This window comes from Marmota flaviventris, chromosome 2, assembly GCF_047511675.1.
Source record: "Marmota flaviventris isolate mMarFla1 chromosome 2, mMarFla1.hap1, whole genome shotgun sequence".
In the NCBI taxonomy this organism is placed as follows: domain Eukaryota; kingdom Metazoa; phylum Chordata; class Mammalia; order Rodentia; family Sciuridae; genus Marmota; species Marmota flaviventris.
This window is the reverse complement of record NC_092499.1, coordinates 77,168,103-77,194,356: the sequence shown is the minus strand read 5'-3', so window position 1 is coordinate 77,194,356 and position 26,254 is coordinate 77,168,103. Positions and strand designations below refer to the sequence as shown.

General features: G+C 34.1%; 1 protein-coding gene across 3 annotated transcripts in view; it reads right to left on the bottom strand.

Annotated features, from left to right (window-relative positions):
- Nucleotides 1-21,455, bottom strand: part of Wdhd1 (WD repeat and HMG-box DNA binding protein 1) — a 59,518-nt gene extending 38,063 nt beyond the window's left edge. For 2 of the 3 annotated variants that reach the window (XM_071608035.1, XM_071608036.1), the window contains exons 1-13: nucleotides 21,378-21,455; nucleotides 21,069-21,185; nucleotides 19,569-19,680; nucleotides 16,022-16,173; nucleotides 15,082-15,193; nucleotides 14,871-14,921; nucleotides 13,481-13,576; nucleotides 11,046-11,138; nucleotides 9,934-10,040; nucleotides 9,585-9,726; nucleotides 5,401-5,608; nucleotides 2,233-2,411; nucleotides 595-779 (exon numbers count right to left, since the gene is read on the bottom strand). In XM_071608035.1, coding sequence (XP_071464136.1) covers nucleotides 595-779; nucleotides 2,233-2,411; nucleotides 5,401-5,608; nucleotides 9,585-9,726; nucleotides 9,934-10,040; nucleotides 11,046-11,138; nucleotides 13,481-13,576; nucleotides 14,871-14,921; nucleotides 15,082-15,193; nucleotides 16,022-16,173; nucleotides 19,569-19,680; nucleotides 21,069-21,145 — 1,514 coding nt within the window. In that variant the 5' untranslated portion in view covers nucleotides 21,146-21,185; nucleotides 21,378-21,455. Of the gene's footprint in view, nucleotides 1-594; nucleotides 780-2,232; nucleotides 2,412-5,400; nucleotides 5,609-9,584; nucleotides 9,727-9,933; nucleotides 10,041-11,045; nucleotides 11,139-13,480; nucleotides 13,577-14,870; nucleotides 14,922-15,081; nucleotides 15,194-16,021; nucleotides 16,174-19,568; nucleotides 19,681-21,068; nucleotides 21,351-21,377 lie in introns of those variants that run through there. The other variant, XM_027929570.2, reaches the window with a different exon arrangement.
- Between the last annotated feature and the right edge of the window lie 4,799 nt (nucleotides 21,456-26,254).

Below are 26,254 nucleotides of genomic sequence, written 5' to 3'. Positions count from 1 at the left end.
TAGGGCTCGGAATGTAGCTCAGTGGTCGAGTGCCCGAGTTCAATCCCTGGTACCAAAAAAAAAAAAAAAAAAAAAGAAAGAAAAATAAAACAAACAACAACAAAAAAAAAACATGTATAAATAGTTGTAGTAGTAGTTACACATTTGTCAAACCATCAAATCATATACCTAAAATAGGAACACTTACTGTACGTAAATTACACTTCAACAAGGTAAATTTTAAAAGGAGGGTTCATACTGATAGATACTTTCATTTTCTAAAAATTCTGTTACTTTTTTTCCTAATGAATATGTTACCCTTATAACAACACTAACAACGTAAAAATTAATCCCATCTTTATTAAGCTACAAATTTTGTCGTGTCATTTTGTTTGATATGTAGTTAAGAGAATGTAATTCGGAGATAATTAGAGCAAAATCAGACACATGTTCTGAGGTATTATGTGTAAGCCAGTACTTGTACCAAATGCTTTTTATCTGAAATTTCATACTATAAAAGATATAACTTTATTTGATTAACTTTTTGTTTTTAATTTCAATAATATATCTAGCAGCTCACCAGTGCCAAATTCTTCCTAATAATCTTGAATTTACCTTGCTAGTTCATCAGTGCTTTCACATGCCAACAAAATAGCTTCATGGGATAGATCTGCTACTGTATAATTCAAAGCATTTGACAAGTGTGTTGCATGGTGTATTGAGGTATCGTGGAACTCCACATCTATGGCATTGTCATGTTCATCATTATAGCAGCGAATAATTCCAATTGAGTTCCACACCTACAAATATGTAAGATAAAATACAAGTCTGAGGAAAATTGAAAATAATAAAATCAGTAGGCTACAGGAGTATGAATTAACAATACTGTAACTCAATCTGTATCAAGGTTTAAGTTATAGAAGCTATCACATCTCATCTAACTCTAGTTTCAGGTAGCAGTAGCAGTATCAGAACTACAATTACTAATTATTCTTTTCTTCCTGAATTATAAGCATATTTATTAACAAGTTGAGTATTTAATGTTTAAAAATAAATTACATGACTTTTTAAAAACCTCAAAAGAAACATTTCAAAACTTTAATTTATTTATGCTATGTATACAAACAAGAATTTTTTTTTTCTGTTCCAACTAACTGGTTTACATTATAGGATAAATAATATATTTTAAGGCAACATAAATTGACAGCATTTGGAAAACTAATCTTCCACTAATGTCACTACAGGCTCACACTATGCCCTAGTATTTCTAATAAAATTATCGCCAATACTTAATTTAATTATATAGTCATTTTGAATATACCTATGTATTTATAACTATAAATACTTAACTAAATAATTATACATAAAGTATCGACACTAGTAAGATGTTACTTGATGATTACTGATGGCAGCAGTTTTGTGAATATTAAACATCACCATTTTTATCTACAAAAAAAAATTATGCCAGGTCTTTATCTTTCAAAAAGACAATAGGTAAAATTCCTCAGAGAATAAAACCTCAAATATTCAATAAACAGGATACTAAACTTCTTAAGCTCTCAAACTTGAAGCAAAAAATAATAGTTCATCAATTCAAAAAGCATATATTTAATGCCTACTGTGCAATATCTTGTTTTAAATGCTATCAGTTTAAAAAAACAAGGTTGGGGGTATAGTGCAGTGGAGAGCACTTACCCAGCATGCTAGAGGATCTGTGTCCAATCCCCCACCACCACCACCACCACACACACACATACACACACACACACACACACAGAGAAACAAAAACCAGAAAAATCTCTATCCTTGCAGAGCTTACATTCCAGGAAAGTAGGGTGAGGAAAAGGGGCAGATTCCCCATCTCCATTAGTACTTATCACTCTTTAATACATTACTAGGAGTCACCATCTAAAAAGTATCTTCTAACTAATAAATACACGAGAAACAAGGTTTGGACATCCAGCCATGAAGTATTTCAAGATATATAGTCATATTTACTTAGGTTCATTATGTCATTTTGCAAAACAGAATTTTTTAACATAATTTTCAATAATGTTGAAATAAGAGTAAAACTGAGTTAATCATAAAATAAATCAACCACAAAATTATAATCAACCAAAGTGTTCCAATCCATTTAATCAAGGTTTTGAAAAAAAATGTTTTTTTTTTTTTTTTAAATCCAACACAATAAATTATCATTAGAAAAAATGCTGAGAAATTATTTTAAAAGTTAAGTGTAGATCCAAGGCTTACCATGAATCTGTGAGTGAGATGTAAGGGTGTAGAGCCTGACTGGAATGGCTTTTGCCGGGGAGTTGGAATGGGCCCATCATAAAATGGCCTTTGGGATGTTACAAGTGGTAGATTGTGAATGCTACCTGCCTGATCTTCCTCCTCCTCTTTGAGAAGACCAGTTTTTAGCATTGTAACATCTGCAATACAAAGAATATAATGAAAAGAATCATAAATACCAATAACCTTGGAAAAGAAAAGCATTATGGAATCTAATAACCTTTCTATTCATACTTAATGAAAACTGACACATTTGTCTCTCTCATTATTGAAGAGATGTAGAGATGATGCAAAAATACTGTTGGGATAAGACTGCTGTCTGCCTTAGTGTAAATCAAGACAGTGATACCAAAATATGTTAGTAGTTACTGCATTATTAACTACCACTCACAGTAATAAAACACTAATTTTATTAAATATTGATCCTTGCATAGTTTGTTTTAAAAAAACAAAAAAGTTCTGGCACAAAAATGGTTAATGTGCATAAAAGAAGTATGATGGTTGCCTTAAAGTTTTTTGGAAACTATTTAATGTTTAAAAATAAATGATAAACATCAGCTAACATATGGTTATGCAGACATGGATATGTGGCAAACATTTTCTTGGAAAGAATGAAGTGAGACTGTCATTTAAGAAAAATAACTGACAGAATTTGTTGCCAGTGATTAAAACTGAGAAAATCAAAATATTGGAAAACTTGTATTTGCTACTATAAGCTTGACAACTTCCTAATATTTAAAAACTTCTGATGAGGATTGGGGATAGCTCATTGGTAAAATGCTTGCCTAGCATGCATGAGGCCCTAAGTAGACCTAGTACTACAAAACACAAACAAAAACTTCTGATGAGATTGGTTATGATAGTAACAAATATATTTTATTTATTTATTTATTTATTTTTTGGTGCCAGGGATTGAACTCAGGGGCACTCAGCCACTGAGCCACACCCCCAGTCCTAATTTGGATTTTTTTAAATTTAAATTTAGGTTTCACTGAGTTGCTTTTCCTCGCTTTTGCTAAGACTGGCTTTGAACTCGGGATCCTCCTGCCTCAGCCTCTCTAGCCTCTGGGATTACAGGTGTGCACCACATGCCCAGCTATATAATTTTTAATGTGCCAATGAGGAAGGTCTATAAACTTCAGTGAACCATTATTTTCCAAATTACAAAGCATGTGTTAAAAGTTAAATATGGTTTAAAAAACAAACAAACCATTCAAAGTTCAAGTTAAACTAACGATTTTATTTTTTAATATTTATTTTTAAATATTTATTTTTTAGTTATAGGTGGACACATATTCGTATGTGGTGCTGGAGATCAAACCCAGTGCCTCACGCATGGTAGGCGAGCACTCTACCTCTGAGCCACAGCCCCAACCCTAACTAATGGATTTTAATAATAACAGAGCTGAAAATCAGTTCACTGAAGCTTCCAGATTCCACACTGAAAATAATCTTAAAGACTATCATGTAGGCTGGGGATGGAGCTCAGTGGTAGAGCACATGAGGTTCTGGGTTTGATCTACAGCACTACAAATAAATAAATCACACACACACACACACAGTATCAAAAACTATCTATAACTCTTTCAACAGGCTATTAAAATACTTCTCCCTTCACGTATTACATCTTTTGAGTGAGGTAAAATTTTCTTCATCCCACATACTTCAAGCACAAGCAATACATGGCAATAAATTTAGTCCAAGAGCAGATGAGAGAATCTCTCTTCTACATTAGATACCACAAACATTGTGATGCCACCATTCTTTCTCTATTTTTTTAATTAACAAAAATTTCTTCACAGGGGGGCTGGGGATGTAGTACCATGCTTGGTACAATGCTTGCCTTCCATGCACAAAGCCCTGGGTTCAATCCCTAGCTTTGTCTCCCCACCATTCCCCCCACCCCACAGGGCACAGTGGCACATGCCTATAATCCCAATGACTCAAGAAGCTGAGGCAGGAGGATCATGAGTTCAAAGCCAGCCTCAGCAACTTCATAAGATCCTATGTCTAAATAAAATATAAAAAAAGGATGGGGATATGGCTCAGTAGGAAAGTGCACCTGGGTTCAATCCCTAGTACCCGCCCCACATGTTTACACTTAATAAATTTATTAATGCTATTTTAAAATTTGTTTTTATGTCCAATATGGTAAATAAAAATAGACATAACCCCATAAACAAATGTTCTTTAGAGATCTTCAAGATTTTTTTAGAATGTAAAGTGCTCCTGAGACCAAAACTTATAAAGACTGCTATTCTATAAATATTATATGACTTAAATGCAGGAAAATTCGCCACTGTACATTGGCATTTTACTAGTTATGTTCAAATGTATTATTTTAATATATAAGTTGTTGCAACAGGCACTTTATTTGAAGGTGATAAATTATAATCTCAACTTATTTAACAGACATAATAGTATTCAGTTTAGCTACTTGAATTAGCTTAGTAGTTTGCATCTTTCAAAAAACTTATTTATCTAAGTTGTGGAATTTATGAGCACAAAGTTTCATACTATCTTCAAAATCTTATTTGGTTGTATTTTATACTTTTAATGAACCTCAATTTGAACAAGCCATATTTTGAGACTGGGGATATAGCTCAGTAGTAGAGCAATTACCTAGCATGCATGAAGCTCTCAGATCAATCCTCAGCCACACACACACACACACACACACACACACACACATAACGCTAGCCATATTTTAAGTGCTCAACAGCCACACATGGCTAGCATCTACCATAGTGGGTAGTATAAGACTATAGATACTATCTTTGGTAACTATTCCTTGTTCATTTTTTATATTAATAATTTGTGTCTTCTCTTTCTTGATCAGTCATGATATACAGTTTTCTATTTTATTGACCATTTCAAAGAAGTAGGTCTTAGTTTCAGTAATTTTATGTTTTTTTTGTTCTGTTTCACTGGATTCTGCTCATTATTTCCTCCCTTCCTCTTTGGGGTTTAATTTCTTCTTTTTCTAGTTCACTAAAGCAGAGGCTTAGATCACTAATTTGAAACACTTTTTTTAACATAAGGATTTGTTGCCCTACATTCCACAAATTTACTTTATCGGCTTTAATAAAAAACTGAAAAATTAAACAAGGTAGATTATCACATGCATACCAACTGAATTTTCATCATCTTCTAGAACATGACTTCGTTGCCTAGCATGACTGGAAGCCAGCATGAGGTCATCATCGTCGTCATCATTTATAGCCCCTCTTGAAAAAGAGGGCATCTCAACTGCATTATCATTTAGAAAATCACCAGCATTACTTGTATTATCACCATCAAAAAGATCGTTGTATTCCTCTTCCACTCTGCTAGATACCTTGAATAAATTAATATAAATTAGAATGCATTAGTGAATTATTTGGGGAAAATTACTCAAAAGGCATTTTTTTTTTTTTTTTTTTTTTAGTGCTGGGGATTGAACCCAGAGCCTCATTCACACTAGGCAAGTACTCTACCACTGAACTATATCCCTATTCCTCCCTTCATCCAATGCTGCTCAACTGTACTCAGTATTCCTGAACGAAGGAACTTCTCTGTTACTTTTTCCAAAGAACAAACACATCTCTAACATTCTGCCAGAATATATGTGGGGAGGGCAGTTACCCAGCTGTGCACAATGATTCCAATATGTACTTATAAACCATGGTAACTAAGCAAATGCCTGAAATATAAGCATATTATACTCCTTAGATAAGATATATTTGCTTTAAACCACCTCAACTAAAGTGGTAAAATTAAAGAAAAACAAAGGAGGCAAAGATATTCAACATATTTAATCATATTTCCTAGAATTATGAACATACCATTGCAGGAATTGGATGCCACTGTAAACAAGTTTTTACATCATTTTACACAAAGTAAAATAACAAGCAGATTCGTGGCAAGAGTTTACAAGTTACTCCTACAGGATAAAAGAAACTGCACAAGTACTTCTAAATATATGTAATCATATAATTTGATGAGTAATTAATAACTAAATGTTATATTTAACCATTCCAGCTACAGTCTTAAAAGTTTATGTACTAAAGTTGGCCAAAAACTTTTTAAAAAAATTTTCTTATTGGAAATTGAGAGTTGTGCCTTATATTTATGATGAAGGCTATAAAATATTAACAGGTGTTGTGACAGAAATATGTGAAGAGTGAAAGCAAAAAGGAGAGAGTGGTCAATTCTAGATAGCAGGATTTAAACATTTTATAAGAGGTAACCTTGGAATTAAAAAATTTTTCTTAATTAACATTTTGTTTTATTAATGTTATACATGCTTATGTACTAGTCAGTTTTATAGTTTAATAAATAATATCCTAGTATTATTTTTAATTTTTAATCATATATAATAGATCCTATTAATTTCCTTCTACAGAAAATGAAGATTTGGTGGCCTTTTACAATCACCAAGTTCATTCATGTACATTATTTTCCTATCCTAATCCTTCCAATACAGATAGGTTCTCATCTTCATGTAATCGATGCACAGTATTTACATTATTAAAATCATGCAAGTGAATAGAAGGAAGACTAATAGAGTATGGGAAGGGAATCAGAGAGAGGGAGAACAGGAAAGAAAGAGGACATGATGGGGATTAAAATAAAGAAAACTATATTCATTTATGACTATGTCAAAGTGAACTCCACTATTATGTATAACTACAATGGATGAATAAAAACTAAATAAATTTTTAAAAATTATATAAATGCTATTCATGGCTGAATAATAATAGCCAATTCTTACAAAGTCTTCTAGATACTCTTCTAACCTACATATTCATTTCATCCTCTTAATAATGCTAAAAGGTAGGCACTATTCCTATCTTCCTTTTAGAGATGTAATATATTAGGATTGCTTTTCCTTTCTTTTACAACTTGTTGTCTTCCCTGTAATTAAGAATCTCTTGCCAGGTGCACTAGTACATGCCTGTAATCCCAGAAACTTGGGAGACTGAGGCAGGAGGATTGCGAGTTCAAAGCCAGTCTCAGCAAAATCAAGATGCTAAGCAACTTATGAGACCCTGTGTCTAAATATAATACAAAATAGGGCTAGGGATGTGGCTCAGTGGCTGAGTGCCCCTGAGTTCAATTCCCCATTACCTGCTCCCCCCAAATCCCTTGTCTCTTTCGGTATTTTTTTCTCATTTTTTGTGTACAGATTTTTTGGTACAGATTTCCAAAGAAGATTCTTCCAATCTCCTGCCTCAAAAGCATAAGACTGGCTGACAATATTTTGAGAGTCAATTAGAAGTGATCAGGGAATTTCAGCATTCAAGTACCTACACTTTGATTTAAGTCTGTGTTTTCAGTACAGTATTCCCTATTCCTCCCTTCATCCAATGCTGCTCAACTGTACTCAGTATTCCTGAACCAAGGAACTTCTCTGTTACTTTTTCCAAAGAACAAACACATCTCTAACATTCTGCCAGAATATATGTGGGGAGGGCAGTTACCCAGCTGTGCAGAATGATATTGAGGCTGAAAGGATCTTTTTGCTTATTAAATTAACCCTGTTGTCAGTCCCACTTTTAGAAGTCCCTATTGCTACCAAGATATGCCAGGGGATTTAGTCAGGCACTCCAAAAGTTTCACCTCATTTTCTACCCATTGAGGTCTTAGAATCGAACTTTTTGAGAACCTAAAGGTAGTTTCTTCAGAGATCAGACGAGATCAGACGCGTTCCCGGTGGTATGACAGTAGACATAAAGGTAGTTTCTAATCATCCTTCTATCTTATAGTTTCCCAAATTCTGTTTAACTGTTTTTTGTTTGTTTGTTGTTTTTTAAACTTCAAGAGATTATTCATTTCAAAAGCATTTTTTTTCACCCAGGTCAAGAACTTTGTATGTTCTGGCTATACTAAATACACTCACCTACCTTGTAGATCAAGACATCACCTCCTTCAACTCAGTATGGACCAAAAGAGTGACCAGAACACAACATTCTTTAAACAAATAGCAGTCAGGGGTACAAGATGTATTTCAGCAACCATCTACCAAGAAGTGGAAAACTACCTAGGGTCCAACTACTTATTCCAACTGTGGGACATAAGGGGAAGTTTCAGCATCTGGTTCTTGATTTTCTTGTACCATTATTTACATGGTCTCTGTATCTAGCCTATGGGACTTACTGCTATACATGTGTTATTGGGTGGCCCAGTCTTAAAAGGTGCTTTGTGAAGTTTGGACTCATACTAAGAAACCCACAGAAAAGCACTATCCATGTAGGATTAGAAATTTCCTACTCAAGACTGTTTCAGAGAAATCTTAGGTTTTTCTGCTAAGGCTTCCTATATTTACTTGGGACTGTTCAAAGTGTCTTTTCTATCCTTTTAGCTTGGGTCAGATTGTGGTCATATATGTGCAAAATGCACTCCTTCTACCTTGGGGTTAAGAGTAGTATACCAGGAAATTTAAGCTAATAATTTTATATAATTTGAAACTAAATTACTATTTTATTACTAAAGTCAAAATTTTATATTCCCAGTCTACATTATTTCTAATTATATTTGACATAGAAATGACAAGACAAGTTTGCTTATTTTTTAATGTTTTGCATTTCTGGTTGGAGTCAACTTTTCTAAATGAAAATACTTTTTGATCCATTTATGTGTGTGCGTCAAGAAATTAGGGAAACACACATCAGAATTTTTAGCAAAATACTAGATAATAAAATATGAAAGCTGAAAAAATTTTTCTTTATTGTAGTTTTAAAGAAGGCTTCAGGAGAAGCAGAGATAAATGGATGCATTTAGTCTGCAACTAACTGGAGGTCTAAATTAAGACTTGAAATATGAAAAGGTATATTTGTCACATGGGGTGAATAATGAATAAAGGCAAGGAAATATAAAATAAGGTGGCTTATTTAAAGCACTGTAGCAAAGCTATATGACTAAGCAGAAGAGTTGTAGAGGGAACTGTAATAGCTTAGGCTAATTCAGAGCAGAAAAAGTTTACAAACCAAAATGAGACCTGTTACAACTATTAACTCTTAAGTTTTAGCTATAAAACATTTACCTAACAATCCTCAGAATACAGGATACTAAAATAGTATTTAACAAAGAAAATTCCTTGGGAAGACATACAGAGGGAAACAATTTCTAATACATTTGGAAAACACTAGGTTACACAAGTTGAAATGGTTACATAAGCTTAATTATTATTAAACACTAATAAATAATGTTATTACTGAGCATCTAAGTTAGTAACATGAATGGTACTTTTATAATAAAGTAAGATAATTTGTGATGTCTTCCAAAGACCCAAAAACACTCTGAAGAAACTGTTTGACCATATTACTTATTACCTTCCTGCTTGACATCTTTCCACTGGAGTCACATACATTTTCCAGGAGTCCAAGGTTTCCCTCTGCATCAGTATAAGATATCTGACCACAAGTAGGATGCCAGGCCAGGCCACAGATTGCATAACCTTTCTCATGTTTCACCCTAAAAACAAATAAAGTGGGCTCTTAAAAACTGTCAAGAAAACATAAACTATACAGTTATTTAGATAATTTTAATTAGAAAGGGTGAAATGACTTTTTACAATCTAAAAGCTACTATCTTCATTCTCATTAATAATTAAAACTTTAAAATGTTTCAAAATAAAACAAAATATAGAAATGAATAAAAGCAACATGTACTGAATCATACCTTTCCATGCAGTCTTTGGTTTCCACATTCCAAACTATAATTAAACCATTAATACTACCTGCAGCTAAGTATTGCCCACAGGGAGACCAGGTTACTATATTGAGGGTCTATAAAAAAAAGAGTTAATAAATAAATAACAATTGTATATAACTTGAAACTAAATTATTACTTTATTACCAAATTTAAATTTTTATATTCCTATTCAATATTATTTCTAATTTGACACAGGAATGACAATACCAAGTTTGCTTTTTTTGGTGGGGGGCATCGTGGATTAAACTTAGGGGCACTTAGCCACTGAGCCATATCCCCAGCCCTATTTAGAGACAGGGTCTCAGTGAGTTGCTTAGCACCTCACCATTGCCGAGGCTAGCTTTGAACTCGAGATCCTCCTATCTCATCCTCCAGAGCCACTGGGATTACAGATGTGCTCCACAGCACCCAGCTTCAAGTTTGTTTATTTTCAAACTTTCTTTTTCAATAATATTCAACTATTGCTAGCAGGTATTACTTTGTTTATCATGAACAAACTATACTACAACAATTTTAAAAGTAAAATCTAAAAAATTATTACATTAAAAAAACAAAATACCAAGTATCTTCTTAGCATTCACCATCAAGATAAGGAAACTAGTACCTGAAGTAAATCTTATAAGCCATTGCTGAACTATTGGGGCCTATGCTTCCTTCATTGCAAAATATTTGTATGCATGCATGTAAGAGAGAGCGAGAGAGAATATAGATCAATAACCTTCCTTGCTCTAAAATTTCAGAGACTATGATCACAAGTCTCAATGAAACTCACTTAACAATAAAAGCCAATCAATGATAATTCAAGAATAACTTGTTATAATTCTCTGCTAGCATTAAATTTAACTTCTTATAAATTAAAAGATTTTCTTATCAAATCTCACAAAGGATAAAGGTAAGATAAGACCTATATATATCCAGTTATTGATAGAATGAAAAAAGTTCAGGGGATAGAAGGTAGACATAAGACACAGCAGACTGTAGCTGTTCTTCACTTCCAATATTTAACTGCTACTGTATTTTGTGAAGTTTTCATTAAAAACTCTCTGTAGCCTACTTAGAATGTCATTTACAAAACCTACCTGAGAGATGAAACTGTCTGAAAGATCAAATTGATTATTCCAAGTGTCTCTTCTATATAATTTTACAGATTTTTCCACAGGAACTGCCAATAACTATTAGAAAAGATAATTTAAACAAAAGTTTGTATTAAATTCAATGTGAAGGGGAGAAAAAAAGGCATATAATTCATCCAGATAAATTTATAAGGTGTATAAGCAAATTTATTCAACCCCAGTACCAGGGGTAAAGTTCTTGGGACACCAAAGGGTATGCTAAAAGTCTCCCTCCTGTCCCTAAATTCTATTTCTACACCTCAATGGCAATTAAGCATAGATTACACAAGAATGTGTACATATATTTAAGTATATATATAAACATTTAAATATATACACACACTCCCACTCTTTTTAGTTAGTAAACATTTAAATATATACACACACTCCCACTCTTTTTAGTTAGTAAACATTTAAATATATACACACACTCCCACTCTTTTTAGTTAGTAAACATTTAAATATATACACACACTCCCACTCTTTTTAGTTAGTAAACAGTAGCATCATACATATACCTACTATTCTACAGCTTGATGTGTTTTACTTAATATATCTTAAAGATTATTCCATTCAAGGACATAAAGATATACCTCATTCTTTTTTTTTTTAAATTTTAATATTTATTTATTTTTTAGATTTCGGGGGACACAACATCTTTGTTTGTATGTGGTGCTGAGGATCGAACCCGGGCCGCATGCATGCCAGGCAAGCACGCTACCACTTGAGCCACATCCCCAGCCCCAAGATATACCTCATTCTAACAATTAGAGAAACTCACTTTCAGAACTACCATAATTGATTTTACCAATTCTTGTAAATAAACATTCAGAATGTTTCCAATCTTCTATTATTAACAACAGTGGTGCAACATTTTTTTCATACATATTTTTAGTGCATGCTATGAACATGCTCATAATATATACACTTAGAATTATTAAGTCATCTATTCTGATAAAAACTACTGAATCTTCTTCCACACTGTATCCAATTAAATTTTTCACTTTTGACCATCTCTGATAAATAAAAATAATGTAACCCATTATTTTAATTAGTACTTCTGATAGTATTAAAGGCTGCATATATTTTTAACTTTAAAACCTATCTGTGGGCTGGGGTTTTGGCTCAGAGGTAGAGCATTTGCCTCACATGTGTGAGGCACTGGGATCAATTCTCAGCACCACATGTAAATAAATAAATAAAATAAAGGTCCATCAACAACTAAAAAAATATTAAAAAACAAAACAAAACAAAAAACTATCTGTATGGGGTTGGGAGTGTAGCTCAGTGGTACAGTGCTTGCCTAGCCAACCTGAGGTCCTGGGTTCAATCCCTAGTACCCATCTTTACTAAACACTAAATTCTCACATATACTTTTGTCTATTTCTGTTTAATAGGTATGCGACTACTCATGAGTCAATAATGAATTTCTAATTCTCATAGTATGTTTTAATATCTGATTGGTTTAGAAGCTTTCATCACTTTTCTTTTCAATGATTTACTTTCCACATGGACTTGAAAATAAACTGTCTTATCCTGCCAAACACCTGACTGATATTTTATATTTGAATGCTGTCAAAATTGTGAATTAATTTAGGGAGGAACTGACATCTTTATGTATATAAAGAATTCCCTTCTAAGAATAGGATTTGTTTTCTCTGCTCTTAAAAGCATGTCGAAGTTTTCTTTACATACATCTTTCACATTTCATGGTATTTTAACCTGGCTACTTTATCATTTTTGGTTTAACAGTAAAGGAACTATTTACTTTCATTATGTTTTCTAAGTGGCTACTGTTTGTATAAAAGACAGCTATTGGTTTTTATATTAATTATGCTTCCAGTTACCTTACTGAATTTTCCTTCTTCTTCCTCTTTCTTTTTTTCCCACCAGTGCTGACGACTGAACCCAGGGCTCCTTGTACACACCAGGGAAGTGCTCTACCACTGAATTGTCCCTGGCCCCTGAATCTTATTGTTAGAAAGTTTTCACTCTCAGTTGATTTTTCTTGGGATTTCCTCATACACAAGCATCTCATTTAAAAAAAACAAACACTGTCTTTCTTTCTTTCAAACTTCTCTTAACATTTTGTTGTCTGTGTCAGTATCTCCAAAACATTAAATACTACCAATAAGAGTGGACATAACAAGACTGTTTCTGTAGTTCTTCCATTAAACAGAATGTAAAGAAAAATATGCAATTAATTCAGGCAAAACATATACTTCAAAAACAAGCTCCAAAAAATTTAAATATTTCTTAAAGTATTTCAATATTTTTTGACATATGGCTCAAAAATCTACAATCTAAATGAAACAGTTGAAATTTAAAAAACTATTCTTACATTGAAAGTTGACAAGGATCAAAAGAAATGATTCAAAAACTGAAAAATAAAAGTAATTTACCTTCCCATTTTTTGGCTGCCAAGCAAGTCTGCAGATGGATTTTGCATTTATCATATCGTTGCATTTTTGTAGGAGTGGCCAACTAATAGCACATGTCTGAGTTTAGAAAAAAGAAAATTTATTTCCCCAAAATATATGCAGAACTGAGTATAACTAATAGGTGGCTTCTTCAAATTGATATATATTTCAAAAAACAAAGCAACTTAATGAACTTTAATTCAATTATAATGCCTCATTAACCTATACTGTTTTAAGATCTTCAGAGGTATGAAGAGTACAAATTTTTTAAATTAGTATTTTCTATGTCTAATGAGTAAATAACATACTGAATGAATAAACACACATACACAAGTCCTCAGTATGCTAAAATCTTAATGTGTCTCAAAGAATAAATAAAATTTGAAATGTCTACCCTAAAATATCAAGGTGTTAAAGTCAGACCAATGGGAAGAAACTAAGGCATACCTATTGGGAATATTTTTCCCATTAGCCATATGTTATTTCTAGAAATGTCAAGTCCACTTTGATTGTTTAAGGAAAACTTAACTGTTCCTTCTGCCAATTTGGAAAGCATTTTTCATAAGGCCTTTAAAGCCTTTATCAGGCTAAGTTGGAATAAGTTGTACATGTGACTCTTCAAATCAAGCATAGCCCATGCATTATTTATTTTTGTCTCCCCAACTTCTAATACTAGGCGCAACACATGGTATTATCTATAAAAATATGATGATTAAATCTTTTTTATTTACAAAGCTTTAAAGTGAAATTAAACTGTAATTCCCCTTGTGATTGACAACAAAACAATAAATCTTTAACATATATATTCATTTTACATTAGAATATTCTGAAACTTGATCACAAAAACAATACTTAATGCTACTTAAAGAAACAACTACAGGAGCTGGGGTTGTGGTAGAACACTTGCCTAGCCCATGAGAGGCACTGGGTTCAATCCTCAGCACCACATAAAAACAAACAAACAAACAAATAAATAAAGGTACTGTGTCCATTAAAAAAGAAACAAACAAACAAACAGTCGAGCCGGGGTTGTGGCTCAGTGGTAGGGTACTTGCCTAGCATGTGTGAGGCACTGGGTTTGAATCTCAGCACCACATATTAAGTAAATAAAAGGTCCATAGGCAACCAAAAGAAAATTTTTTTTAAAAAGAAATAACTACAGTTGGCTGTGGTGGTACATGCCTCTAATCCAGCAACTTAAGAGGCTGTAAATTTGAGGTCTCAACAACTTAGCATAACCCTGCCTCAAAACGTTGGGGCAGGAGACAAACAATAAAGAAAAATAACTACTAATTTGGCCCAACAATACAATATGTAATACCCACATTATAGAAATGGTCCAAAAGTTTTAAATTCAAATTGATGAGTTTACCTGATCTGAAATTTCCCAAACTCTGACAGATCCATCACAACTAGCTGATGCCTGCAAGGATAAACAAGATTTCTTGTTGTAGCCAGAATATTACATGAAACTGATTCAACTCATTCACTCAAATGACTTTTTTGCCAACTGGGTGAAATTTTCCACTAATTTTAAACACATTCAAGAAAGCCACAAAAAGAGAGGAAGGAAAATTAATTACCAGGAAGACACCCTTAGGGTCAAAAGAAAGACTTAAGACAGGGGCATCATGTCCTCGAAATGTCTTCTGTTGGCTGCTATCCATCACATCCACAATTTTGATGAGAAAATCACTATACACAATAGAATAATGCACATGAGTAAATGCCAATACAAACCCTCTCCTAAAAGTTATACTCAAATATTTCAAAATCACAAGAGTGAATGCTGTATTTTCTGTACTGCAACTTGCAAAATCTGACAGCCAAATATAATTTACCTTTTAGTTTTGCTCTATAAAGATATCAAGATTTGGGGCTGGGGATGTGGCTCAAGCAGTAGCGCGCTCGCCTGGCATGCGTGGGGCGCTGGGTTTGATCCTTAGCACAACATAAAAATAAAAAATAAAGATGTTGTGCCCACCGAAAACTAAAAAACAAATATTAAAAAATTCTCTCTCAAAAAAAAAAAGATATCAAGATTTCCCATTATGTTAAAATACAAACACTTCCTAAATGGCTCCTTTGTTACATCCTAAGTTTTCATTATTTGCTAATAACAGCCACATGCGTTTTAGAAGGTACGATACCTTTACTAAATCTCACAAGTGTAACAATTACATGTTTTCCCTGTGACAAATAAACTTCAAGAGATCTACAGAATTCTGGTTAAAACAGTCCCATTTATACCTAAAATAATTTTTTAAAATTTGTTTGAAGCTATCTCCTTTCTCCAGTCTTTTGCACCATTTACTCAATAGGCTATCTGCAAAGCAATATATGTCAATTCACAAAATACTACAAGTTTGTCTTCAAAAACCTCCACTAAATAGAAGACTTGCATATAAAAGTAAAATAACAATAAAAAACAATAAGCTAACAGGGTCCTGGAAATATCAGCCTAAAACAAATGAGGTTTTTCTTCTAACATTATTTCCTTTCTCTGATGTCAAAGAGTCTTACCTTGATCCAGCAGCAATTTTAGTGCCATCCTCATTAAAGACCACATGATTTGCATTTGTAGTGAAGCGAGTCAATATACCATCTGGAACTCCTTCAGGAAATGTGTGAACTTGAACAGTATTATTAGAAACTGCAGTGACCAATTTTCCATTCTGAAAAAAAAAATAAAGGTAAGAAACACCGACATAACAAATTCAAATCAGTTGGGAATGTCTTCATAGATAAAAATCCTGTGAAAGGCAAAAACTTAATAATTATAGTTTACATCAAGAGAAAAATTACCACTCAATGTTCAACTTCCCTGAAATGTATATTAGTAAATTTTGTATTCTGTAAGAAACATTTCAGTAGTATTTTTATGGACCCCAAATGTCATAAAAATGAAGGAGACTCCAGAACTTTTTGGAAAATACACAATTTCAATGAGGAAAGAGCACATCAGAAGGCACAGCCACAATGGCCACTATAGAGGTGCCCTATGTTTCCATAATAAATTCATTGTATCTTTCTGGAGTGGGATAAAATCTAAATGCTGAATCCATCGGAGAGATTAGAATGATGTGTCTACAAGTCAGAGAACACCAAGGACTATCACAATCTTCGGAACAGAAGACAAGCATGGAATGGATACTCCCTTGGAGCCTGGGAAGAACCAAGCCTACTGACATGACACCTTGATTTCAGTCATCTTGCTTCCAGAACTGTTGGGCAATAATGTCCTAATGTTTTAAGACAGTAAGTTTGTGGCAATTTGTTACAACGCACTACAAACTAATACAAAAGTTCTTACTTTTTTCTTCCTTACAGTCTTTTTCATACACAAAAGCAACACATGCTTACTATAGGAGAAAAAAATATGAAGGTGACATGAGGAAAGAACGAGTTTCCTTACTCTTTTAAAGTAATTGCCACTAACATCCTGGTGTTTTAGTATTTTTCTATACTCATGAAAATACAGTAATAATAATATATGTGTGTATATATGTGTGCATATACATATAATTTTAGCAAACAACACTATACTATAAAATGTTCTGCAACTTTCTCATTTTCAACTTCTAGCAAAATCTTTTTCAGATGGGGGCATATAAAACTATATCTTTTCTTTCTTTAGTGGTTGCACTATATTCCATTGTATAGCTTTATCAAATGTATTAACCAACTTCTTGATTAATGGAAATATTAATTTTTTATCTGTTGCTATTTTGAAAGTTGATATTTCAAAAATAACAAGTGTTTTTTACTAATCCTTGTCCACATAAACTAGAAAGTATATATTTTCCTAGAAAACTAATCAGAAATGACTGTGAATATTTTAATTTTAATATAGTGTCAATTTAAGTATTCTAATTTTGATACAGTGTTATCAATTTCTGTTTTTAAAAAGTGTCTTATTGCCAGCTCCCTGGCTCATGACTGTAATCCCAGTAGCTAGGGAGATTTAGGCAGGAGGATTGCAAATTCAAAGCCAGGTTTGGCAACCTGAGCAACTCAGTGAGGTCCTGTCTCAAAATAAAAAATAAACCTATAATCCCAATGGCTTGAGAGGCTGAGGAAAGAGGATTGCAAGTTCAAAGCCAGCCTCAGCAACTCAGTAAGGCCCTAAACAATTTAGTGAAACCCTGTCCCTAAATAAAACATGAAAAAGGGCCCAATGGTTAAGTGCCCCTGAGTTCAATTCCCAATACCAAACAAACCAACTAACTGGCTGGGGGGGTTGAGTACCCAAGGGTTCAATCTCCAGTACCAAAAAAAAAAAAAAAAAGCCAGTCCTGATGGCACATGCCTGTAATCCCAATGACTTAGGATACTGAGACAGCATCAACCCAAGTTCAACATCAGCCTTTCAGCAACTTAATGAAAACCTGTTTGTATGGGGATACAAAGAGGGCATGGGAGGTACCAGGGATTGTAGCTCAAGGGTAAAGCATTCCCAGATTCTATCACCTTTAAAAGTACTGCAAAAATTTTTAAAATTGAACAATTAAAGTTTTTTACTTATATTTCCAGAAACTAAATATAGTCATACTTCTTTAAGCCTTCACTGTTACTGGGGATTAGCAATATATTTTATCCTTGCCAATCTTTTCTTTTTTTGGGGCACCAGATATTGAATCCAGAGGGACTTAAACACTAAGCCTCATCCCTAACACTTTTTATTTCAGTTTTTTATTTGGAGATATGGTCTCACTAAGCTGCTTAGGGCCTCACTAAGTTTCTGAGGCTGGCTTTGAGCTTGTGATACTGCTGCCTCAGCCTCCCAAATTGCTGCTTTTACAGGCATGCACCACCACGCCCAGCTTCCTTGCTGATCTTATAGGCGGGGGAAAAACCTGACTGTTTAATGTACATTGGTCATTTATATTTATTCTTATGGAATGTATCTTCTATTATATATGACCTATTAAAAAGAATATATAAAATGTCTTAAGACCATCTCCTCTACTTTAATGAGCCTGAGTTTGGAAAGATATTTTTCTTTTACCCAAACACAATACACCCAAATTAAAATTCATCACAATAAAAATTTTAGTGGTTTTTAGATTCTTAATTTTCTGAAAACATGTCTTCACTCTCTTAGTAATCTATATCACATTCTCTTATTTATCTCACACAAGACATTGGAAACATGTGAAATGTGCATATATTGAAAGTTAGTGAAACATTACTATTTTCTTTAATAACTTCTTAAGTTATCTGAGTTAGTGTCTGAATCCATTTTGTGCTGCTATAACAATATCACAGACTGGTAATTTATAATGAACAGAAATTCACTGGCTCATAATTTTGGAAGCTGAGAAGTCCAAAATCAAGAGATTTGCATCTAGTCAAATTATATTATTACACTGTGTGCATGTATGAACATGTAACAATTCCCATCATTATGTACAACCATAGTGCACTAATAAAAAATGTGGGGGAAAAAAAAAGAGAGATTCGCATTCAGTGAGTGCCTTCTTGATGTGTCATCCCATGACAGAAGAGCAAAGAGAGAGCAAGTAAGAGGACTCAACTCACCTTTTAAAATTAACTCAGTTCTGCAATGACAAATTCACTCCCACAGTAATAGTATTGAACTATTCATGAGGGCAGAGTCCTTGTATCCTAATCATCTTTCATTAGGCCCCACAACCAACTAATGTGGTGTTGGGGAGTAAGCTTGCAACATAAGCTTTCTGAGGGACAATCAAATCATAGCGGTAAGCCAAAAATCCCATTGATGTTCCTCTCAAATAATAAAAGGGAACACTTTAACTTTTCTTAAAAGCGCAATTCTCTTGTAAATATCTTAATTTGTTCATCATTAATACCCATTAATCACCTTCAAAAAACCATTCCCATTTTACCCTTAAAATTTTGGGGCATTTTGTGGCATTATTATGCATCTTTAAACATAACTTCATAAGAGAAAAAAACAAAAAGGCTCATCAGAGAAAAAAACAAAAAGGTTCATCTACATTTAAAACTTCTATAAAAAAGATTTTCACTCAAGCAGAACTATCACATGCCAGTATCATTCACATCAGTTGATGTGACTGTTTACTACCTTCAAAGCACATGAATATGCCTTTTCTCCAACATTAATGGACTTAGGATCATCATCATCCAAGTCTTCCCAAATTCTCACATCACCGTCACTTCCACAAGTCACAATACAACTGTAAAGGAAACACATAGTAAAAAGTCACCCAGTTTCAGGCATATTAATTTTTTTTAATGGTACCTTTCTATGTAATTTAAATAAAATTAAGGTATTAGCCAATATTTCCCCCCATTTTATACAAACAAACCTCAATAATAAACATTGATAACTTCCCATTCTATAAAAGGAAGGTGAGTTTAATATTCTCCACAGTTCTTCCTTGGCATAAAATTATTCCTTTTGCCATAACATTAAAAAAAAAAAAAAAAAAAAAAAAGATGAGTGTACAATCTCTGCAACAACAGGGACCATTTATCTTGTTCATTATTGTATCTCCAGCACCAAGCAGTCTCTGACACAAAGAATCTTTAATAATAAATGTTTACTGAATGAATAAATGGATTAATATATGAGTTGTTATCCAAAGGTGATTATCCCAATGGCTACCTGTATCTTGTTTTTTGTTTGTCTTTGCAGTGCTGGAAATGGAATTTGAGGTTTTACACATGCTAGGCAAGCACTACACAGCTGAAGTACACCCCTGCCTCATAAGTCATTTTAAATCTCTAATCTTCCCAGTGCTTTTATTTTTCCAATGTATGTCCTACCTGGAAATACAAAAAGTAAACAAAATTAAAGTAGATATAATTTTGATTATAAAATTAATATGTGGCAAAAAAAGAAGCCATATAAAAAACTGCAAATTTCAGAAGATCAATTCCTACAGAAAAATGGTGTTGAGGAGTCTAATATCACGTGATTTAGGCAAGTAATAAATTTTCTGTTCTTTTTCCCAGAGAGAGAGACAGAGAAGAGGCAATTATATTGGAAAGTCAAAAGGACAAGTAGGTTACCCAAAAGGGAGTGCTCCTGTATATCCTGTCTGCCCCTTATTTTTTACTCAATGAAACAACCTGGAAAACACTCCACATATGCAAAAATCTTAACTTTCAATGGTGTAGATAGACCAAAGTTGGAACTAATCAAATGATGGACATTCAGGCTATTTCTGAACTTCATTTCTTAACAATATTCCTGTATTGAATAGCTCTGGGAATCTATTTTATATTCTTGCAAATGTACATTCAATGTTCAGTCCTGCAAGAAATATTGCTTTATCAATGGCTATTTTTTTCATAATTTCAAATAATAAAGCCCAATTCACTGGGGGAAAAAAAAAGGAGGATGTTAAACCAAAAAGAAGTGCGGACTACTGAATTTGGCAAGCTAGCAATATCAAGTGATCTGACAAAATTCACAATGTGAGATGCTGAGAAAATGAAAGAATACGGGCTAGCATCTTTCCAACTCCTTTGGAAATAAGATTTTAATTTTTCTCATGGACTAAAAAGTAAAGTCCTAATATCTACACCTAAAAACGTTCTTTTTCTCCAAGAAGCTTACCTTCCAGTATCATCAAAACAGACGTCTGTGTGTCCTTCGGTATGTCCATATCTCATCGGCTTCTGTGTTGCAGGCATGTTTTCTTTTCCCTACCCGAAAATGTCTTATAACGATGGTCTATTTTCAAGGCGAGGAAAGCGGGGAGTGGGAGGGAGAAAGAAAGGTTAGTCTCCTCCCGAGCACGCTCTCCACAGCCCCGATTCCTCCACCCAAGCGACGCAAGTGGGTGCAGCAGAAGGTCTGTCACACAACAAGCCGGGAAGGGGACACGCTTCTCTGCTGGCGCTAGCAAGGCGGGCGAGGACTCACTGTGGCGATGGAGGCTCCGCGCCTGAACCAAGAAAACCCAGCGCCCGCGCAGACCGGCTTCCCGCGCTCTGGCGCGCTCCGCACGCTGCGCCTGCGCGGCCCGCCCACGCCCAGCGCAGGTCTCGACCGAGGTCGCTGATGGTGGCGTCAGCTGCGCGCCGGCCGCGAGGCAAAGAACCGGCTGCTGGGGCAGTGAGCGTGGAAAAGAGGGAGCTGAACGCGGAAGTGGTGCAGCGCCCGGGTAGCCGGCGGAGGCGGTGACCGCGAAGTCTGAGACGGGAACCGGTCCTCGAGGGGAGGGGCACGGGATTGGCAGGAAGGCAACCGCCTGGTAGGATCTACAGGAGGTGCGAGGAGTGGCTGGGCCTTCTTTTTCCACTTGAACGCGCGCTGAGAGCCACGGCTGTGGTGATGGCGGCAATTACTCGGTCAGCCCCAGTTAAGCTGCCCTTTGGGAGGTGAGTGGGGGAAGGGTGGCCGCTGCCGGGCTTTGCAGCCGGGGTCGTGCTCGTTCCTTCTTGGCTGTCCTCCCATGCGACGGATCCAGCCCTTCCTTGGAACACAGTTAGAGCCAGATCTTTGAATTTCTTCTCTAGAAAAGAATAAAGCGAGACCTTGTCGGTCCTTTAATCTTGGCATATTTCGTATCCTCAGCGTGTCACTTCTGTAGAGATGAAGAATTAATACTTAATTTCTTGAGACTCTATCCAGGTATCCCTTTTAAAAAGTATCTTGTGTTTCCCGATTCATATCCCACTAAAGTTCACTGAAGTGTATGTTTAGATCCAAAAGAAGAGTTAAAATTAAACCACCTATTGTTGTAGGCTTCATTTGATCTTGACCATCAAGTTTATGCTTTTCTTGTCTTCACGTTTTCCGTATTGATAGACTGGTCTGTGATGAATATCTTCACAATGACAATCTCTCGTTAGTATTTATCTTTGAGAATTTTTCTGTTTTTTTTTTGGTACCCACCTTTCAATTTCAGTCAGACCAATTTTTTTGTTTACCTCAGTGAGACGTCTTTTCGTTGCAGAGATTTCCCTCTTTTCCAATATATCTTTTGTGAAAAGTTGAAAGCGCAGTTAGACAAATTGGTGTTCTTGCCTTGGTGGAATCATAAGAGGGGTTGTTTTTAGTACTAGGGCTCCAAATAGGCTTGCTAGACACCGAGGTTTGTGTATGAATGAAAAGGATGAGTGATTGGCTCAAATACAACTTGGGATTTTCATTCATTTTTTAGGTAGACTGATTCATAATTTTTTGTCCAAGTAATTTAATATCATTGGATAGATTGGATGGTTCAAGATGAACTCATAATATTCATCTCTATATTGAATAAATCATGAGATTTCAGAGTAGTACTGTTCAGAGCTCAGCATAAGAAGAATCTGCAAATTGAAACAAGAGTTATAGCTATAAAATGTTTTAAATGGAGTATCTATAAATCTGTCCATTTTTTTGTGCCTTAGCAATCAAGCCATTTGATTCACAGATTAAAGAAAATTCTCCTTTGTAGATTTCACGTGTATGAATGAGATTCAGCTTTAGGATTGAACAATCCAAGGTTTTAATTTTACTCTTGACACATTGTGTGACCTTGAGTATGGTTCTCTTCCCGAATGTCAAATTCCTAGTCTCTGAAATGGAGATGGTACTTAGTAGCACCCAATTAGAGTACATAGGAGATACTAATGGATATATAAAATTCATTATTATTAATGTCTTGTGTTATTAGTGGGATACTTTGGGTGAGTGTGTAGTAGTTTTGTTTAAAGTGGGTTTAAATCATTATCCAGTAAAATGTTTTAAATATTAAAAGATTTGTTCCTGCTTTTGATAGTATGTTTTCATAATTCCATTTGCTTAAGTCAGTGCCTTTAGTGAGTTCATGATTCTTTTGAGGGAAATAGATAACTGAAACAACATATACAAGATGATAGTGCATTTATGAAACCTATGTAAATTAAATACTGTATTAGTAAAATTGTCTGGTAATTTGAGATAATATAGCTGTTTAAAAAGAAACCAATTTAGCTGTGTCACTGATATAGGTGTCAAAATTTTCCAAAGGAATGTGTTCATCCTTATTAACATGCATATCTCATAGGAGTAGGTAACTGAATGAACTGGCTGAAAATTAAGCCAAGGTCAAAAATTCATTTGCCGTGAAGGTTAGTTTGCTATGTTGTCAGGACTTTAGTACCCTTAGGCTTACAGATATTGTTGGTCTCAAGGGCAGTAGGGTGAGAAAACTGATGTATCACCATTCTACCAATGGTAATATTATCTAAATCTTACAATTTATCCAAGAGGATATATTGGTATTGCCTTATGGAAGGAGTTTTAAAAATGCCTTTTCAATAAAATATGTACTCCATGTAAAAATTAGTAATCCTTTGAAAGATAAGACTAGAAGAGAGGATAACCAGAGCTCAGGAGAAGAAAGTATTGAAAAAATAACATTGAAGGCAGATTAGAAGTCTGAAAATTTCTATCTCTGAATGTATCCTGAAAATTACTAACCTACTTATTTTGGTGGTAGATATTATTGCACATGTATAATCTTAGTAAGGTGTAAAATGGTATGATACAGTAAAAGTCACCTTATTCCAAATACCCAATTCTGGCAAAAAAAAAAAAAAACCCCACAAACAAACAGTATTTAAATCTCATGTTGACATTACTAGATTGATTTTTACCACTGCAAGACAGATATAATAAATATTTCATAAATGAAAAACTTAAGAGTTGGAAAGATCATGGTTTATTTAAAATCACACACCTAATAGGGGTGGTGGTACATGCCTGTAATTCCAGCATCTAAGGAAGTTGAGGCAGGAAGATTGCAAGTTCAAAGCCAGCCTCAGCAACTTAAAAAAGGCCCTAGCAACTTAAGGAGACCCTTTCTCAAAAATAAAACATAAAAAGGGTTGGGGATGTGGCTCAGCCCCTGGGTTCAATGCCCTGTCAGAGCATAGGTCTTTTATCTAATCCAAGATATTCTACCACAGTCTCTCCAAATAATAGTTATTGCCATAAAACTTAGAATTTAAAAACATCAGGACATAAAAACAAATTTTATTTAAATCTAGAATTCCCTTTTACTAGTTTGTAGGTGAAACTTGTTACTCAACCTTAAATGTAAGTAAGCATATGTAATTGTAAAGTAGTGAAAAGAATAATCTATAATCAGTTAAAAAAACAAAAAACAACTTGCTTGTTATTTCAGTACCACTACTATTAGTACTATTAGTTAGCTTACGTGAAACTACAAATTTTGGGTCATTAAAAGCTTGTGATTTTCACCCATGTTATTTTTAAGTAATTTAAAAGTGTAAAACTTTTTTAATGGACTATAATATTAGGAGTAATAGAAAAGGTTTTATGACATTTCAGAAATTCTGGAATCTCCTAAATTCAGATTTTTAAGTATGTTTTTGTTCAGATTTTCTGCCTTATATATAGCCTTTATTTCCTCTCTTTCCTTTTTCCTTGATTTTGGCACTTTTATCATGTCATTTTTAGAAAACTTCTGAGTAATAACATTTTCATTAATCTCAGTATGTTTTTTTCATATGTTTTAATCCTGGCAGTTAAAACATGTCCAGATTTTACAATGAGAAAAGTGAAGCCAAATGAGGCAGAGGTTTTTTGTTTGTTTGTTTGTTTCCCCTTCCTGCTAGGGATTAAACCCAGGGCTTCACACGTGCCAGGCAAATATCTTACCACTAAATATATTCCCAGCGCTAAATGAGATTTTTTTAAAGGAGGTAACATATTTATGAATGGCAAGGTCTGAGTTTACCTACCATTTTACAATTTAGCAACTCATGCTGTTTCATCTGCACTGTGGTGATTTTAAATATGGGATAGTGAATAACTGTAGGTTCTTAATTTTTATGGGTTTTTAATTTTTTTAAATTTCCTTTTTAGACTAAATTGGTCTTATAGAAAGAAAGAGTTCAGGGAAATAGGCCAAAATGTCAGAATTGCTTACTTCCAGGTACTTGAATTATAACCTTTTTTGCACCTTCTCAACTTCTTTCTGAACATTTCTGGGTTTTTTTGTAGATGGAAACAATACCCTTTGTTTTATTTATTTATTTATTTTTATGTGGTGCTGAGGATTAAACCCAGTGCCTCACACATTAAGCAAGTGCTCTCTACCACTGAGCTACAACCCCAGCCCTGAACATTGATTTACTACTTACTGAGTATATGTCATTTTTATAATTAAAAATTACAAATTTTTAAGGGAAAAAATACATCTTTCCAATTTATTCCATAAAATGTTTTAATAGTACAACTTTTATATTCGGCTTTCTAAGATACTATTGTCCTTCTACTTTTAGAAGTCCATGTACTGCCAGCTCTTAGTTTTCTACTTTCTTCATTCCACATTAACCTTGTTTAACAATAGGTTACTAGACATTTCAACTTATTCTTAGTAAGCTCGGGAAACATACATTCGTTTTAATAATTTCCCCAAAATTTGTTCTACAAAAAATGTTTTGGGAGAGTTAAATATAGGAAACCTTGGCATAAACAGGTTTCTTTACTGAAGTACCTCTTAGACCTTTTTGTTAAGTATGTATTGTAATCTTGCAGAGGAGAAGCATTTTCCAAATGTATTTGAAAGGGTACCTCTTTTTCCCCAGAATATGAATTTTTTTTAGTGTCAATCATTAATTATTTGTTTGGTTTTTAAAAATATTTTTTTAGTTGTAGATGGACACAATACCTTTATTTTATTTGTTTATTTTTATATAGTGCTGGGGATCAAACCCAGTGCCTCACATATGCTAGGCAAGCACTCTGCCACTGAGCCACAACCCTGGCCCTTAATTATTTGTTTTTAATGGACAAATAATTAT